This window comes from Rhipicephalus microplus, chromosome 2 (genome assembly GCF_043290135.1).
Source record: "Rhipicephalus microplus isolate Deutch F79 chromosome 2, USDA_Rmic, whole genome shotgun sequence".
Lineage (NCBI taxonomy): Eukaryota > Metazoa > Arthropoda > Arachnida > Ixodida > Ixodidae > Rhipicephalus > Rhipicephalus microplus.
In genome coordinates, this window is record NC_134701.1 from 268,747,171 (window position 1) to 268,764,117 (window position 16,947).

The following is a 16,947-nucleotide window of genomic DNA, read 5'->3' on the forward strand; positions in this document are numbered from 1 at the left end:
CATGCCCTCGTTAATGTAGTTGAGCTACGCGGTATGATGATCAATCGCTAACTCTCCCAGCTTTAAACACTATCGAACTTGCAAATAAAAGATAACTTCAGTAATATCACGTCCGTGTCCTTTTCTCGGCATCTAACTCCTATTTAAAAATAAATAAATAAATAAATAAATAAATAAATAAATAAATAAATAAATAAATAAATAAATAAATAAATAAATAAATAAACAAATTTGCCACTATATAACGTTTTTTTTTTCGGAGTCTTGGATTCCCTAAGTAAACGCAACTCGTGCCAACTATTCCGCATATCTCAACAACGCAGTGTCACATTCCGAGACATTTCAAGACGCCGAACTGCACGCATAAGCCTGCGTTGAAGCTCGCATTATTGCACGTTCGTGCTAAGCTGTGCGTGCACCGCGCGCCTTATCTCGTTTTTGCAACGGCAATGCATTTAGAGATAGATGTAAAGCGAGGAGCGTTCGCCGGAGAGCGGACCACACAATAGTGAGCGATGATGCGCTAGTCGTCTCCGAAGCTCAAGAGAATTAACAAGAAGGACAAGAAGAAGAAGAACAGGAAGAAGAAGAACCAGAACGAGTAGAGCAAAAAAGTACAAGGGAGCAAAGCGGGTGCGGTTGGTGTGAAGAGGTCGACGGGAAGGCGCAGTACATTAGGAACATTTCTGGGCTGACTGGAATACTGAACTTTGATGCGTTCCCAACGCTTAAGCGAAATAAAAACAAAAAAATAAGCACGTGCAAGATACGGAAATAAAAAGCACAGTAAGAGGGCAGGCGGCTGGCGTGGCGCCACCGGTAAGGGACGACTCGACCGTGTGGAAAGCTTTCGGTCTTTCTTAATGTCCCTCTCTCTTTCTCTTCCTCCTCCTTTTCATCCTCACTTCTCCTCCTCCTCTCCAAAGGTCCGGATCGGCGCAGGGTGGCGTTTGAGCTCCGGAGACTCGGTGGTGCACTCTCGCGGAACTTCGCACTTGAGATGCACTCGCAGCGAGCGGACGCGTGCGTTTAGCGTGCGAGGCCGACGACGCGTCATGCTGCGCGCGGGGTGCTGTCCTGCGAGATCCGTGTCGCACTTCCGTGTACGCGAGTCATGGCGCTGCTGCGCTCCTGTTGCTGCTGGCTGTCGGTGCGCAAAGGAAGCTTCGCCTGCGGAATCTACACTTTCGTGAGTCGGAGTCTTGGAACTCTCAGTCTTGTCGTCTGTTCAATACTTTGTGGCAGACGATTCGGGTAGTTTGGATTTATGGTGGACTACGTTCGTACCTGGTAAATATGACTGGGGATACGTTCATTGTGGCACATCGAGTGGCGCTCTCTTTCTTTTTTCCTCGAGAGGCTTCTTCTGACAACAGTGACATGTGATGCAATCGCGTGTCGTCGTGGCCTGTTCTTCTTACTGTAGCTCGCCACTGTCCACTTGTAAGGTGCGTGCAGTTTACAGATTATGTTTTGCGCCTAAAATTGATGAACAACATTGCCATATGATCACTAGATGACTGCTAGTTAAAACGATTTATTTCCATATCACCTTCACAAACATCGCTCTCCTTAGATACCCTACCACTCGGTTGATCAAGTTGTCTGCCTTTCTTACAACGCACGCACCGGTACTGGGACGTGAGTTTTGTTACTGGCAGGGTTGCTACTGAGTAGATTTGAAAAACCATCCAAATACTACGCTAAATGCAGCTGAAGTAGCCAATCCACCTCATTCCTCACCTAATTTGTGGTCCGTTCCAACAGGAGTGAATTATGACTACAGCTTTCATTATTTAGCAGTAAATATTATAATTTATATTAGACACAGGCATTAAAATAAATACACCATATTTATCTCCATTGCTTGCTGTTCAAGCCACTAGTAATTGAAATTAATTATTTATTTTAAAACCATTGAGTAGTATTTGGCTTCCTTGTTAATTTCACCACAAATAATAGGGATATTTTCAGCTAAATGCGGCAAGTTATAAGTACAAAGTGCACAGAAAGTAGCTATGCAGGCAACCTGAATCTTTTTTTCTCTAGAAAAAGAGTACCTACTAACGGGAACCCTGCTATTTGGGCATGTTAAATCAATGAATTTTAGAGCACAACGTCTTTACTACTCATAATGTAATCTTGTTTTCAGTGCCTCAAAAATACACCTAAATCTTCAGTCGAAGTAAGAAAAATTGCAGCAATACAAATGAACACGCGCAGTTTTTACGGTCAGGCTTCATCTTCTCTATCTATTGACGGAAATTGTGTTTATTTTGTGAAAGCTGGTGTATCAGTTGTTCTCCTATTAAGCTTTTCCTTCAAACGGTGCACGGCGTCTGTGCCGACCTTCTGTATTTTTATTAACTTGCGTGTTACTTTTAATAAAAAAAACACTATTTATCCGCTCTTCTGTACCTCAATAACTGATTAAGCTTACGAGCCCAAATCCCGAGGACAAGAGAAAGCTGTTGGGCAGATGAGCACTTGAGGTGAACAGCTATGCGTTGATATATGCAAAATTTTGTGTTAGTCCGTATACTGTTGACGGAAATAGGAAGGGGTGCGTGGACATTTTATTGCAATTTGAACTCCTGCAAGCAAAATGTACATTACGATTTTAATATAACATGTTTCAGCGTGTCATTTGTATGTTTCCTTGTGTCACTGGTCCCGTTAATTCGGGAGGCGATCGCCGGGCTAATTCCAAGGGCCGAAGTATCGGCCCCCCGAACCGCACCACGAAAGCATAGACAATTTAGAAGTGGTCCTATTTGGCGCGCCAGCGGACGCCGGCTGTGGCCCAAAGAACAAGTCAGAGCCGAGAGTTGATAAACAAAACAAAATTATATTCTCAATTATGGCAGATCAAAACGATACACAAGTATGCACACTCGACAATAGTTGAATACAATATGTCACCAATCAAACAACGTACTACGCAGTACAATCAGCCACACTCGAAACAACGGACACAGACAACAATATGCACTACAATGCAGTCGCATCCATCGAACAACCAAGACACTTAAAGACTAAAGAGTTAGAAAACTTATTCAGTCCAAAGTTCTTGGAACAAAGTCTGGATGATACTCTTCCGAGAATCACTCACTCAAAGTCCAGCGTTGTTGTCGTTCCGCTGCCCCCGAAGTTTCTCTTCCAGGAAACCTCGCGTCTTCAATTGGCCGCTCTCCAGGCTCCAAACTTCTTCGCCGGAAACACGTCGGTTTCACACACGCAGCTGTTGCCACGCGTCTTCGCTCGAAAGCGGTAGGCAAACACTCTTGCCTGTAGCTCGAGTCTTCACCCATCAGGTGGAAATCCTCTTCTTCTCCTCCTTTGTCACGGAAGACAAAAGGCTTCGCCCACAAGGCGGAACACCCTACGCACTCTGGCGCATACTTTCTTCTTCTCCTGCTTTGTCACTAAGGACAAAACCTTCACTGACAGACGCGGCGGAATAACCCCACGCACACTGGCGCTAACTTCCTTCTTCTCATGATCTCCCATCTCGGATGCTCGATTAAATACCTTCCGTGCGAGATTCCAGAAAGTTCTCATCATTTCGTCGGCGCGATACGCAGCGAAGGCTGGGGAAAGGGCGAGACGGTACGAGGGCCGTCCGCGAAAGATGACGCAACCCTGCATCACCACGCCCCTTTCCATCGAGAACATTCTAGGGCTTGCTCGGCCGCCGATGCGAGGAGGTTCGTCGGCGAACCTGCGCTTCCGAGGGGAGAGGGACGCGCGCCCGGGGAATCTTTGGATGCTTGTTTTCTTTTTTTATCGTTGACCTCGAGGCATCTCCCGGGCGCTTCGTCGCGAGAATTTGGCGGCGCGCCCTTTTTGAGCGCTCGTTTTGTGACACCTTGCTTGTTATTTTTTTATTTTGTGTCACCACTTTCCTTTTTTACTACAGAACTAATAGAAATTGAGTAACCAGGGTAATGCATACGTGAACTTCTGCGCAGCAAGCAGGCTAGAACGAAATACAGAACAGAGCTAGCCTAATAGTTAGTTGAAGCCCAAAATAATCTGGACTAAGGTGACCGCCAAAATCCGGGCATGGATATTTAATTCGGTTTATATATGTTGTTACCATCCTTGTACGGCCCGGAAACTCGGGTGATTGCAGAGGCTCTCAAGAAATAATGCTATCTGTGCTAAAAATGAAGTGCTTGGAATGAAAGTAAAACAAGAGGCTTTATGCTAACACAGGCACAATCAAATTAATTTGAAGGATAATTATATAGACCAGAGAAAGCATAAGGTTCATCAAATCTGGGACAAAAAATCCTCGTTTACGCGGTCGACTTTCCTGCTATATATATGCCGTAAACAAAACATTCCGTCCCACCAATCAAGATGTCTTTTATGCTGGCGAATAATCTATAAACTTATCCACCGTGCTACTGCCTCAGTGCGCTTTTCGTAAACAGTGTTTTGCATATATAGCTGTCACGCGACCGAAGACCGCTCTGCGTGGATTTGCAAACTCCGTTTCAAGTTCAAGGTCGCGCATATTTGGTTGGTCAAAGATGTTGCATGTAGATAGTGAAATACCTCCTTGGAACATTTTGCATGCTTGCGCGTTTGTATTTTGAGGGAATGTTTCGTGCATATGTAATTTACTGTCTTCAGTACATCTTACTCTTCTATTTATACAATGCTTGTCCCTGCACCTAGACGTTCGTAGCATGTTGTGATGGAATAAACTTTCTTCCACGCATAAAAACTTTAGAAATAAGCTGGAGATAAGAGACACAATTGAGACATGTGTAGACTTTTTCCGGTGAAAGAATTGAGCCGCTTTTCCAACTGACCTCTCTTTCTCCTCTCCAGAGCTAAACTTGTTCCCTACGATTTCCCCAGCAGTGTTATTCCCTATAGCAATAAATGTCTATGCTTTAAATGTAATGATTTCCTTCTCCTTAGGACAACTTTTTTTAATCTTACTGATAAAATCTAAAGCAGTATTTGTTTTCGCAATGTAAATGAAAACATTATCACTAAACTAAGTACTCTTTTTTTGTCGTGGAAGCAGGTTCTGTTGTTTCCACGGCGCTGTACAAAAAAGTTGTTGCCAGGTATAGCGTCTGTCATAACCAATCTTCTGGCGCAAGTTGAGGCTATTCAGAAAAGATTGATTTGGGGGGCTCTGCCAAGAAACTAAAAAAAAGAAAATGAAAAGCTGCGTTTTTCAGGAGGCCCGTGCTTGTTTTCTGTACAATGGTCTCCAGTACGTAACATCACCGCCCCAAAAAATCTAAATAATAATTTTTTTCGTGGCATACTTCGACTCAGCAAAAACAAACGAGAGCTCGAAGTCTGGTGAACCGCGAAGCGCCATAAAAGTTATGCTATTATCACGCAGGTCAAAACAATAGAGTAGCAGTAAAAAAAATTTCCTCAGTAGGCCATTGTTTGAGATAAATGCACAGGAATCCCTGGACTTTAATCAATTAGAAATGAAATAATTATATTTGTACTCGTCTGAAACTACTTTCTATATTTTAAGACTACTTCGTCTCATAAAAGTTGTCAGAATACTTTGAGCAACTTGAGACTGCTTTGCCTCATAACATATGTCTAAGCCTACTTTCAGTAATCTGAGACAATGATGTCTCATAATAGACATCTTAAACTACTTTGTGTGCCCCGCCGCGATGGTCTAGTGGCTAAGGTACTCGGCTGCTGACCCGCAGGTCGCGGGATCAAATCCCGGCTGCGGCGGCTGCATTTCCGATGGAGGCTGAAATGTTGTAGGCCCGTGTGCTCAGATTTGGGTGCACGTTAAAGAACCCCAAGTGGTTGAAATTTCCGGAGCTCTCCACTACGGCGTCTCTCATAATCATATGGTGGTTTTGGGACGTTAAACCCCACATATCAATCATTCAAACTACTTTGTATAATGTGGGACTACTTCCTCTCAAATTGGAGGTCTCGAACTACTTTGAGATTACTTCGCCTCTTATTAGAGGTTTCAAACTACTTTGACTAGCTAAAGACTACTTTGTCTGATTATGCAGGTCTCAACTATTTTGAGTAAGTTTAGACTTCTTTGACTCATCATAGATGTCTAAACCTATTTTGAGTACTTTGAGACTATTTTGTCTCATAATAGACAACTTTAACTACTTTGTACAATTTACGAACAGCGTATCTTACTCTAGAGGTACCAATATTTCTTGAGTATTTTGAGACCGTTTTGCGGCCTAATAGATGTCTCAAACTGTTTTAAATAATATAGGCCTACTGTCTCTCAAACGAGAGGTCTCTCGTACTTTGAGACTGCGCTGTCGCGTGGTAGAGGACTCAAACTGCTTTGAGTACATTGAGGCGGCTTTGCCTCTAATAGAGGACTTAAACTAGCTACTTCGAGTAATTTTAGACTACTTTGCATCAAAAAAAGGTCTCAAATCATTCTGAAGATATTGAAAACTTTTGCGCCATAAAAAACATAAAAAAGGGGGGAGGAGGTTGACGTTTACCTCAGTAATCTTCCTTTTACACCAGTGAACCCTCTGACCACTGCCACCGAGAGACATGTTGACACCAACAGGTGACCAAAGTGCACTTTGTAACTGCTTTCTAGGTTACGCTTCGAGCTTTGTGGGACTCATCAAGCGCATAAGGCACCTCGCGTTCAGGCATTTCACTAGACAAGGAGCTTCGCACGTCAACACTCCATAGTGAGACATACCATTTTCCTCGCACACTCCCCTGAATAGACTTCAAGTGTGTCCCGTTTGTACATTATTTTGTATGATTCTCTTCCTTTCTCTTCTTTTTTATTTCTAGTTCCATTTCACTTGAAGCACATGGGTGGTTTCACTGTTCACGCAGGGTTAACTCAAATAAACAAGTGTTAACATGATTAAACAAACGAGTCCACTGGTGCAGATAGCTAATTTTTATACTGCCTGCAGTAGATTAGGCAAGAAGACTGGTGGTGATTATATGAGGAATCTCAATAAAATATTAGCTTACGAGAAAATTTCTTTTGAAAATTTTGAGCAGAAATCATGGGTGACGCGTACTTTGATACCACTGAATACGGCTCGTTCTTTAAATACATTTATTTGAAGTCAGCTATCAAACTTTCATTGCTTTTAAAATAACCACTCTTGAAATTTTACCGAAATAGTGCTGTTTGGCGAACCTTTTCTTCTCTATCTTTCCTTCTCTGCTTGTCCATGGCACTTTTATTTGCAAAGTGGGGCTGCAGTTGCGTACTAAATCCTTTTTATTGTACAAGAGAACGGTAAATGTGCTTATTTACATCATTTGGTATAGGCAACTTCCTTGGACGTTGAAAGTAGGTTGAAAAGGGGCAGTTGCCCACTTCTAGCAACAGCAACCCCCCCCCCCCCCCCCTCCTCAAACGACACGACCGCTTCCTATTCCTGAAACTTGGAAGAGCAAAATTGACGAGGACAGGAAGGAACACAGAAACTTGGCACAGGTCGTTTCTTTGTTCCTTACTGTCTTTGTCGATTTCGCGCATCCAAGTTTTAAGATTACGAACCAACTAGCCGAGCGACGCATTCCTTTGAGCTTGCCCCGCCGCGGTGGCCTAGTGGCTAAGGTACTCGGCTGCTTACCCGCAGGTCGCGGGATCGAATCCCGGCTGCGGCGGCTGCATTTTCGATGGAGGCGGAAATGTTGTAGGCCCGTGTGATCAGATTTGGGTGCACATTAAAGAACCCCAGGTGGTTCAAATTTCCGGAGCCTTCCACTACGGCGTCTCTCATAATCATTGCGTGGTTTTGGGACGTGAAACCCCACATATAAATCAATCCTTTAAGCTTGCTATTCCTATCCGCCGCGATGCAACACGGCTTTGCACCCCACAACACAAAAACTGCTGATCCCCATGGCAACTTTACATTTACCGATAACTTTCCGGTTGAAAAACACTGATTGGCATTGTCAAGGTTAAATCTATATCCCACCATTGTTAAGTTGTCGAATGAGTAGGATTGATGTGGCACCCTATGCCAAACTCTTCTAGCACCGCTCTATTAATTGATATGTGGGGTTTAATATCCCAAAACCACCATATGATTATGAGAGACGCCGTAGGGGGGGGGGGGGGGGCTCCGGAGATTTCGACCACCGGTGTTCTTTAACGTGCGCCCAAATCGCAGCACACGGGCCTACAACATTTCTGCCTCCATCGGAAATGCAGCCGCCGCAGCCGGGGTTTGATCCCGTGACCTGCGGGTCAGCAGCCGAGTACCTTAGCCACTAGACCACCGCGGCGGGGCTATAGCGCCGCTAGAGGAAGCCATTTTTTGTCCTATTATTATTATTATTATTATTATTATTATTATTATTATTATTATTATTATTATCTTGATGGTGTTGCAGTTGTTAGGAGTGTAGTGAATAGAGGTGGACAGAGAGTACGTTGGGAGAGCTCAAACACCCCCCAAAAAATTTACTTTCTTTGTATACAGACGCACGCATACAACCATACATACTATCATGCATAAGAGAAAGGAGTTTTTGGGCACCACCCCTTTTCTAGTGTTACCCTAACTATATTCATATTCACTTTGAGGAGAACTGCCTTTTTTGTATGCTACAACTATAGCTACACCAGTTAGGTTAACGAATTTATTCATTGCGGCAGTTAGAGTTATTTGAAGCAAATAACAGTATTCGACTCGGTTTGTTGGTGCAGCTAATGTGGGCTTCAACCAACGCTTGAACAAAGCAGATGACGGGAGGACGCCACTCGACTTCGTCGTGCTATTCGTTCTATAACTTTCAATATCACATCAGCCTGCAAGAAAATGCTTGGTCTACAAAGACAAACGTGAACGGAGGGATTTCTTAGAGCGTTGAAACAATATAGCGTACACGGATATTTTTGCGTTACACTTACGCTACTGCAAATTCCTACTGTTCCGCCTTTCGTTAGAGATTGGGGCCTAAGTTACGTATTTATTCGTGCACATGTTTTTTCACCAAACAAATTTTCGTTCTCTTCGTGTTATTTTTCCACTAGTGAAAATTGAAGAGAGCCTACTGAAAAGATAATAGGGGAGACCCAGATTTCACCAATTTTTATGGGGTTTTAAGCATGTTTAGTGGTAATGGTGGTTCTATAACATGTACGTTGACCATTGCAGATATTCTACACCATACTGGTCGCTACAGGAGGATCCCACGTCAGTTCCATGTTCCACTCGCCTGGTGAGAAACAGCTTTTTTTTTTCTAGTTTGGCAACAAAGAGAGAACATACTTTTTTCATTCGTATTGCCGAAAAATGGAGTTGGAATTGCAGCATACACAAGGCAAGGCTTAATATATGGTGCAAAGCGTGCTAGTTGTCCAGCTGCGAAAACAGAAGGAAATAGTTGAAGGAAAAAAATGTAGTCAATGATGAGAATTGAAAAAACAAAAATCTGAAATAAGTTAATAAAAAGAAAGCCAAAAGTGCCGAGGAGTGCGGTACCGGCTACACGCACCCTTACAGGGTACCCACTATGCCATAAATCATTCTAATTTTTGTGCAGAAGGCAGGCATTCACTACGCCATTCTTAAACTTTTACAATTTAATCTGTGACCTGTAATGACCCATGAATTCATTTTCAACCATTTCCCTAAGGAAGTGCATTAGGTTAATAAGCACGGCAACGCCCTATTCATGGCCTATCCCACGAAGTTAGATGTGCCAAGAATTTGAGGAAGCAATCATATAGTTTCTCACAAAAGTTTTGTGAGAATCTCTATGTAACCAACTAACCGACCTGCGTGACCTAATCTAAGCAGCGTAATTGACCTCTGGGCCGGTTCCCACTTTAGGGAGAAAAAAGTTTTTCATCCTAATCATCATTCTTCGCACAAGTGTGATACCTGCAACACACTTGCAAGAAATTTCGTGCGTCTTTTATGCTGTGGCTGACAAAGATGGAGAATTATGCGTAGTGCTATTGTAAGGGAGGTTGTACCTTCAACCACCCATTCATTACGCAATTAGCATTCTGTGACGCCTGGCTGTTCCTTCAACACATCCCTGGAATGGGTTAAAATTCTGGCAGGCTTTGCGACAGGCTGCAAAACATAGCCCGCCTGGCATGGTGCTTATGCGCATTATTTGTTTGGGTGAAAATCCCTGAAGCCTCGTCGAACCAAAAATGTACCATCTGCCTCCCTCTTCGTCAACACGAGTGATGCAAATAATCGTCACGTTATGACGTCGACACACAACGTCATCATGACGCACCGAAATGTGTGACGTCCTCATGACGTCAATAACCGGACGTCGCATGATAACGTCATCACATGACATCGACGCTTGCTCAAACCTGGGTGGATCAGGAAGACAGCGCACAACCAGATGATGTGCAGCTGGATGGTACAATTCTGGTTGACCTCCATTTCTTTCTCTCAACTTATTCTCTTTCTTTCTCTCCTTGCAGCGCATTCAATCTTAGAGGCAATAAACAGCTCAAAGTAGCCAGCCGGTGTATACACTGTTCAACCTCTCTGCGTTTCCTTCTTTCACTAATTCTTGTTTACGTGAAAAGCTATCGTAAAACTTTTGCGCAAGCCAGAATTAATTTTCTTTTTACTGAGTGCCGTGAGTAATCCTAAATATTTGTTGTTTCTTTTCCTTTCCAGTGGGCTTCTCACTGATCCTTGTGCTCCTGAGTTTTTCCGGGCTCTGCATTGTTGTTTCAGTGGTGCTTCTCCTGGCGTTGGTTTTTGTAAGTTATGCAGCATACGGTCGCAATTTCGTGTGTTAAGTTCAATAGTTCACACTAGTTCACTGAGTGAACTTCTTCAGTGAATCAGTTTGCAACTTGAATTAAACAGCGCTTTGTCTGCTGTCCTCATCATTCCTCCTCTGAAAGCTATGAAACATCCGTGAAGATAAGGTATCGCTAGAGTCAACATTTCAGCGTGCGGACTTGTGTTCTTTAAGTCTGCAACTCTGAAGACAAGTCCGCTTGTAGAAACATAGGGTCCAGAAACTCCTCGTGTTGACAAAGTCTTTATAAATTGCCTAAAGAATTACCCCTTTAAGTTTTTGAAAGGGTTAATGAAAGAATGCGCGAAGTATGTACCGGGTCTCTCAGGGCAGCTGTCGAGCTGTAATAAAAATACAGCATACTAATGATATAATGATGTATAATAGTAAAGGAATAACTGTAAGCAGGATATAAGTTTCGAATAACGCCTCATTATATTTTACAGGGAACAGTATAACCCAGCCTGAGTTAAAGCAGATGCTATGATTCTTGACTACGAGCACACCTACTTAATATTTAGCCGAAGTGCCATCAATCAACAGAACAATCAACCAATAAATCAATCAACTAATCAACCAATCAATCAAAAATGTATTTTCACCGCCACATACACGAAGTGAAAAATGGTAAGCCTTAGAAAAGCCGGAAATTTATAGAACAAAGCTCTGGCAACCCAGGCAGACAGTAATGAAGTTGTTACGCAATAGTAAAGAGCATATTACAACGTATAACTCGATACAGTGCTATTGCACGTAAGAATAGTGAATCGCATAGCATAGCAACGAAAGATAGCTTAAAGTGGTACTTACAACAGTACACAGCATAGCTTTTTGCCAACCGAGCCAAAGTTCGGTTAACCTCCCTGCCTTTCCTCTCCCTTTATTCTCTCTGGCTTTTTGTTATTTACTGTCGCTTCAACATCGCTTTATGATGTACCTGATTTACATTCGGCGTACTAACAACTGTATATAGTTGAGCAGCCACGATGGTCTATAGTGGTTATGGGGCTCGACTATAGAACTGAAGATCACTGGACCAAATACCGGTGGCGGCGGTGGCCCTATTTCAATCAAAGCCAAGTGACAGTGGCGCGTGAAGAGATATTTAGGTGCACGTTGAAGAATTCCATATGGTCGAAATTTCGGGAGCTCTCCCTTCGGCGCCCTTCATAATCCTATCGTGGCCTTGAGGCGTAAAACGCCTATAATAACTATTATTGTATTATCGAGACATAACTGTTCTTGCCCTTCCAACGTCCCGGACATAAGTGCCACAATATTTCGATCATTGTTGCAGGGAAACCGGCTTCTGCTAATTCCTTGGTTAACAATCGTGCCCATCACAACCATGTTGGACGTCGCACTGTCGCTGTATTTCATCAGAGACCTCGTAAGTACGTGTTGGATTTTGTGTAGTTTGCTTCGTAGCAGCCTTCCGGTACAGCGGGATCAAATCATTACGCGCTGACGATGCATTGAATTGGAGGTAGCGAATTCCTGCGTCTATTTCTAAGATGAGACACTACAGTACGAAAAAAAAAGAACAACTTACGATGACAACGTGAACATGTAAAAGTCATGGTTAAGTAGTGTTATTCCTTTCGGTAAAGCTGTTGTGTACATGAATCCGCACATTTCCACTTGTTTTTTGAAGCAAAACAGCTGTGATGCTTGGCCCAACAAGATTAAAAGATAACAGTGTTTTATGAGTTGAAATGAAGACTTTTACTTGGCGCCGTCTTGTTTTCCTCGTTTCTTCCGCACGCGGTACTTCCACAGAGATAACCGCCCGCAAAATGAAAAATCTAGATATACGTAAAAGCAGATTCCGAAGAAGGAAATAGCGATAGAAGGTGCACAACTTCCTTCGCAGAGTATTTAAAACGACGCAGCAAAGTTGCCAACTACATGACCCAAATCGATGCTGTTTATGCTAAAGCTTAAGCGACGAACACAAGCCTTGTGTGTTTTCTTTTTCCTGATTATGTTGGTGTGTATATTTGCGAAAAAAATATATATGCATGTGCAACGAATCTCATCAGAAAACTTGTACTGGGATATTGGTAAAGAAGCATGTCAATCGAAGTGCGGATGACGTTAGTGAGCTGATGGTACGGCATCCGTTACATCCGTATGTGTGTTGGGTTCGACAGTTCCACGCTAGACACGCACTATTAACGCACGCAGTGCTTCTCACGTGCACAGTCCGATGCGCGGCGAAACTTAAATTTAACGCTTACTAACTCTTGCAAATCACTTTGAGGTCACTACGAAGCTTCGCTTTTTCTTTACATCAACGTACTTTATGTTTAACTACAAAGTTGTTTTAGATTTCGTTTGCACTAATATAAGCATGTTCGCAATGGTGATACAATGTGCCCACGTGGTCTTTCACAGTACATTTGTTCGCAAATTTCAATGATTAAATTTTTTTTTACAGAAAGTCAACGCTTTTGTGATCGTCATGTACATTGCGGACTACACATTATGTTCCATCAACGTAAGTCGTCACCAAATGTTCAGTTTTGACGTGTGTGCGTAGTGTGATACATCAGAGACTGTGAATTAAGCTAAAAACTTCATAGTTTAAGCATTCTATAACAAATCGCAATACGGTTAAACTGGTTGCAACTCAATATTGAATTTAGCCCCCACAATAAAAACAGGCATAATTAACAATAACTACTCACCCGCCATTTATTTACACTGAGAAAGCGCGTACGAGATTACTAAAATGAAAAATGCGAAGAATATTTCGAGCAAAGCACAATATAAACGAACGGCAAATGTATCTCTTGTGGTGGTACAGCTTATGCTCCTTTTCTTTGTGAATAGTCAAAAATGAAGCCAATGCCAAGAATAATATGATGTTGTTGCACTATAGACAAAGTGAACACGATACCAGAATGTTCATATGAGTACTTATTTGCAGTGTTAAGTTGGGTAAGATGCTGCCCCGACAGAAAATCGAAACTGGTGCAGTTAGGAGCAGTAGGAAGGTCACAAGCTGAAAACAAACGAAGAGGAAACAACTCCCCAATAATATGTTTCCGCCTTTCGGGTACACAAGTGTCCCAATCACCGGAGCAGTCAATTCGTCGAACATTCCGCCTTTTGCGTCCACCGGAGAGGAGTAGCTAGATGAAAGAAATTGTACGAGTTGATTCAAGCTGACCATAAAGAAGGTATTTTGCCTTTAGCGATACACGCAGAGTGAAAACTGCCCCCCCAAAAAAACGATGAATTCGAGAGCATTGTGTCGTGTTCACACATTGCATGCTTCTTTGTTCGTAGCGAACTGGTTGCGTACTGCGCAAGCACTGTGTAGGAATAAAGAGAGGCAGGAAAGGGCGCCAGAGACTACACTCTTTCCTGTCTGTCTTTCTTGCCTCCTGTATGCTTGCGAAATACATCACCAGTATAGAGTCAAGTGCACTTGTTTTTTTACGTTCGATTGACTGTCACAAAAAATGTATGCGTGTTACCACCCCTCGTCACAGCTGGCGCCAGAATGTTTTAGCAATGCCTCCTCTATTTTTATCTATGCCAGCCAGATGCGCCCTATCCAGCCGTTTACCACCTCTCCTGTGGCCCTTTTTTGCTCTCACTCATCGCCTAGCCTTCGCGTGCGCTTTGCATTCACGGGGAAGAGAAACCCTCATTCAGTGCCTTACGACAAAAATCATATGGAGTAATTTTTTGTTCAGTCTTGTACAGATCCGCGAGGTGGCATCTTGCATTCCTCGTGTTCACAATATTGGCGGTCACGCTGGCGCTGTAGAAGATACGTTGTTTTGAGATAGTGTGTCGCTGTTCGTAGCGCTGTGTGGGCAGTCAATGGGGAAGCGTCACTGCAACGCTAGTGCACGCGCTGCACTGTGATGCAGCGGTGGCATATCTTAGAGCTACAAAGAAGAAGCACGAATGAATAAATCTGACAGACGCATGATATCGGAGTGGGAAACACGTCTATCGCTTCTCCGAAGGAAAGCTCTCGGAAGCACGTGTGACGCAAGCAGCGCTACCCCTCATGTAGCGTCACATCATGACCACTGCCTGAACTAAGGCGGACCGAGGGCTCCCGTTGAGAAGCGCGTTCGCACTGAGATTAGAAAAATTAAAGAAGGCGTTGGTTTTAGAAACTCCACACTTGTTTAGGACTATTTGATAACGATGCGAGCACGACACAAATACGCTAAAGCAGAATCGCAAGTTGTGTAAGTTGGTGCATGTTCATCGTAGAATATTTTACAGCACAAAGGGTCCCTTCTCGGTCCGTATCTAACCTGTTACGCTGTAAAATACTGTTTGACAACGCGAATAGTTGTGTGTGTTCTGAAGTTGATGCAGTCACTATAGATAATGTGGGAGGGTTAGATTTTGCATGTAAAAGACGACGTGTTTTTTTTTTTTTTTGATGAATGACCGTGCTAACCGCTGTCATTGTCCCGCTATAGCACTTTGAGGTTTCATTCACCAGGAAAAGCTTGCCCCATAAATAATACCGTATATTTCAGTTATCTTGCTAAGCTTCGTCCCCGTCAGAGCTCTAGCTAAATAGTAATGTTTTCTTTAGTTTTTTATAGTCATCGTGCCGTGTTGTTTGCTAAAAAAATACCGATGGACAATCTGCTTCAACGAGGTGCGATTGTTAGCAGGGTAGCCTACCATCAAAGTATAGCAGAGTTTTTTATGCAGATGGTGAAAACGATCATTAGAAGATAGCGAACGTTGTTCGCGAGATATGGGGGTTCGGTCCAGATAATAATCATGCAATTAAAAGCTATCCTTGTCACAAAGCATACCTTCTTTCAAAGCCTTCTTACACGTAATCTATGAATAATGCAAACTTAATAACACAGAAGCCACTCTGTTCATATCTAGCTCTTATTAGTTTTAAAGAAGCGTGGAAATGTTTTCAGAAATGGTGCCTTAGTGGAGAATGAACCATCGCAAGGAGGAACTTTTCTTCCTGTGCGTACTGTATTCATTGCAACTGCCATCAAGTTTAGCGAGTGATATTCCTGATAGCTCACTAAAGTATACAGAGGGCGTGTTTCAATACTCACCCTCGACGGCTACATAGAAAGATAAAAAGGATAATCCATTCCACTTCTCAGATAGCAAGAAAATTGGACACAAGTTGTCGATGACAGCATCTGAGACAAGCACGACGCAGGCTACATTGATTCTTGAACAGGAAGGTTGCTGAGCGTAATGCTCGGATAGCTCATATCTCACCGGATGTGGAGATCGTCCCACAAGTATACGCGCTTTTGGTTCTTCATTATTCCAAACAGCAAAAACGTTTTTAGAACAAGTTAACGATTATCTTGTTTTTTTACAGCTTTCTCTTCTCGATGAGAGGTCGCGTCACTTCGCACAGGCGCGTTGGATATTTTTGAGGATGGACTCGGACTGGATGCTGTGTTCTAAGCCTTCAACGTAGAATCTCTGCGATGCTGTCCAGAATCAGAGCCTTATAAGCAAGAATGTTATGAGCCAGAACGTTCAGATGACTTCAATACAGAACCAATTACATGAAGACCGGCACAGCTTCGATATACGCCCGGTTTTCATTCCGAGACCCTTAAAGACGGTGCATATCACTTTGAAAAGAAAAAGTCCCGGGCGTACCACTATCGAATACAATAAAGGGACGGCTACGAAACCATCCAATTTGGCTTTCGCAACAAAAGAGTAGGGTTGCGGTTTATTCTTACTGATTATATAAAGAACCAACGAGCCGATGAATGGGTGTGTAGGATGATTTCATTTTTATTTTCCCAAGTTTCGCGGACTTCTTCAAAGCTCATGGCTGCTCAGAGCACACTCAGAACCTTTCATTGTAAGGGAAAAGAAATTAGACTTGTCGTTACCCTGGCAGAAATATTTACCCTTTGATCTCTGGCGACTCATCCGATACTTGTTGGAAGTCATCCAATATATCATGATATCTGAAAGCTTTCTTTCTTCGGCACCGACCTTTAAAACATTCAGAGTGCTTCTTGTAAACTTGTTCATTATTATTATTTTTTTTATTTTTTGCAGTCTGAGTGGTCGCTGTTGAGTGCACACGTAGCTAAAGGATTTTGAGGATATTACTTGAAATTCTGAATGCTCACGGCCTTGTTTTCTATATGTGTCGCACGTCCAATATTTGAAGTATTTTTGTCTGAG

The 16,947-nt window shown here is 42.9% G+C and overlaps 1 protein-coding gene across 1 annotated transcript in view; it reads left to right on the forward strand.

Moving 5' to 3' along the window:
- Positions 1-998: 998 nt before the first annotated feature.
- LOC119169235 (uncharacterized) overlaps positions 999-16,947 on the forward strand; it is a 34,172-nt gene continuing 18,223 nt past the window's right edge. Inside the window, exons 1-5 of the mRNA XM_075884763.1 lie at positions 999-1,189; positions 9,141-9,204; positions 10,638-10,723; positions 12,065-12,157; positions 13,208-13,267. Of these exons, the coding sequence (XP_075740878.1) occupies positions 1,115-1,189; positions 9,141-9,204; positions 10,638-10,723; positions 12,065-12,157; positions 13,208-13,267 (378 nt within the window). The 5' untranslated portion in view covers positions 999-1,114. The remainder of the gene's footprint in view (positions 1,190-9,140; positions 9,205-10,637; positions 10,724-12,064; positions 12,158-13,207; positions 13,268-16,947) is intronic.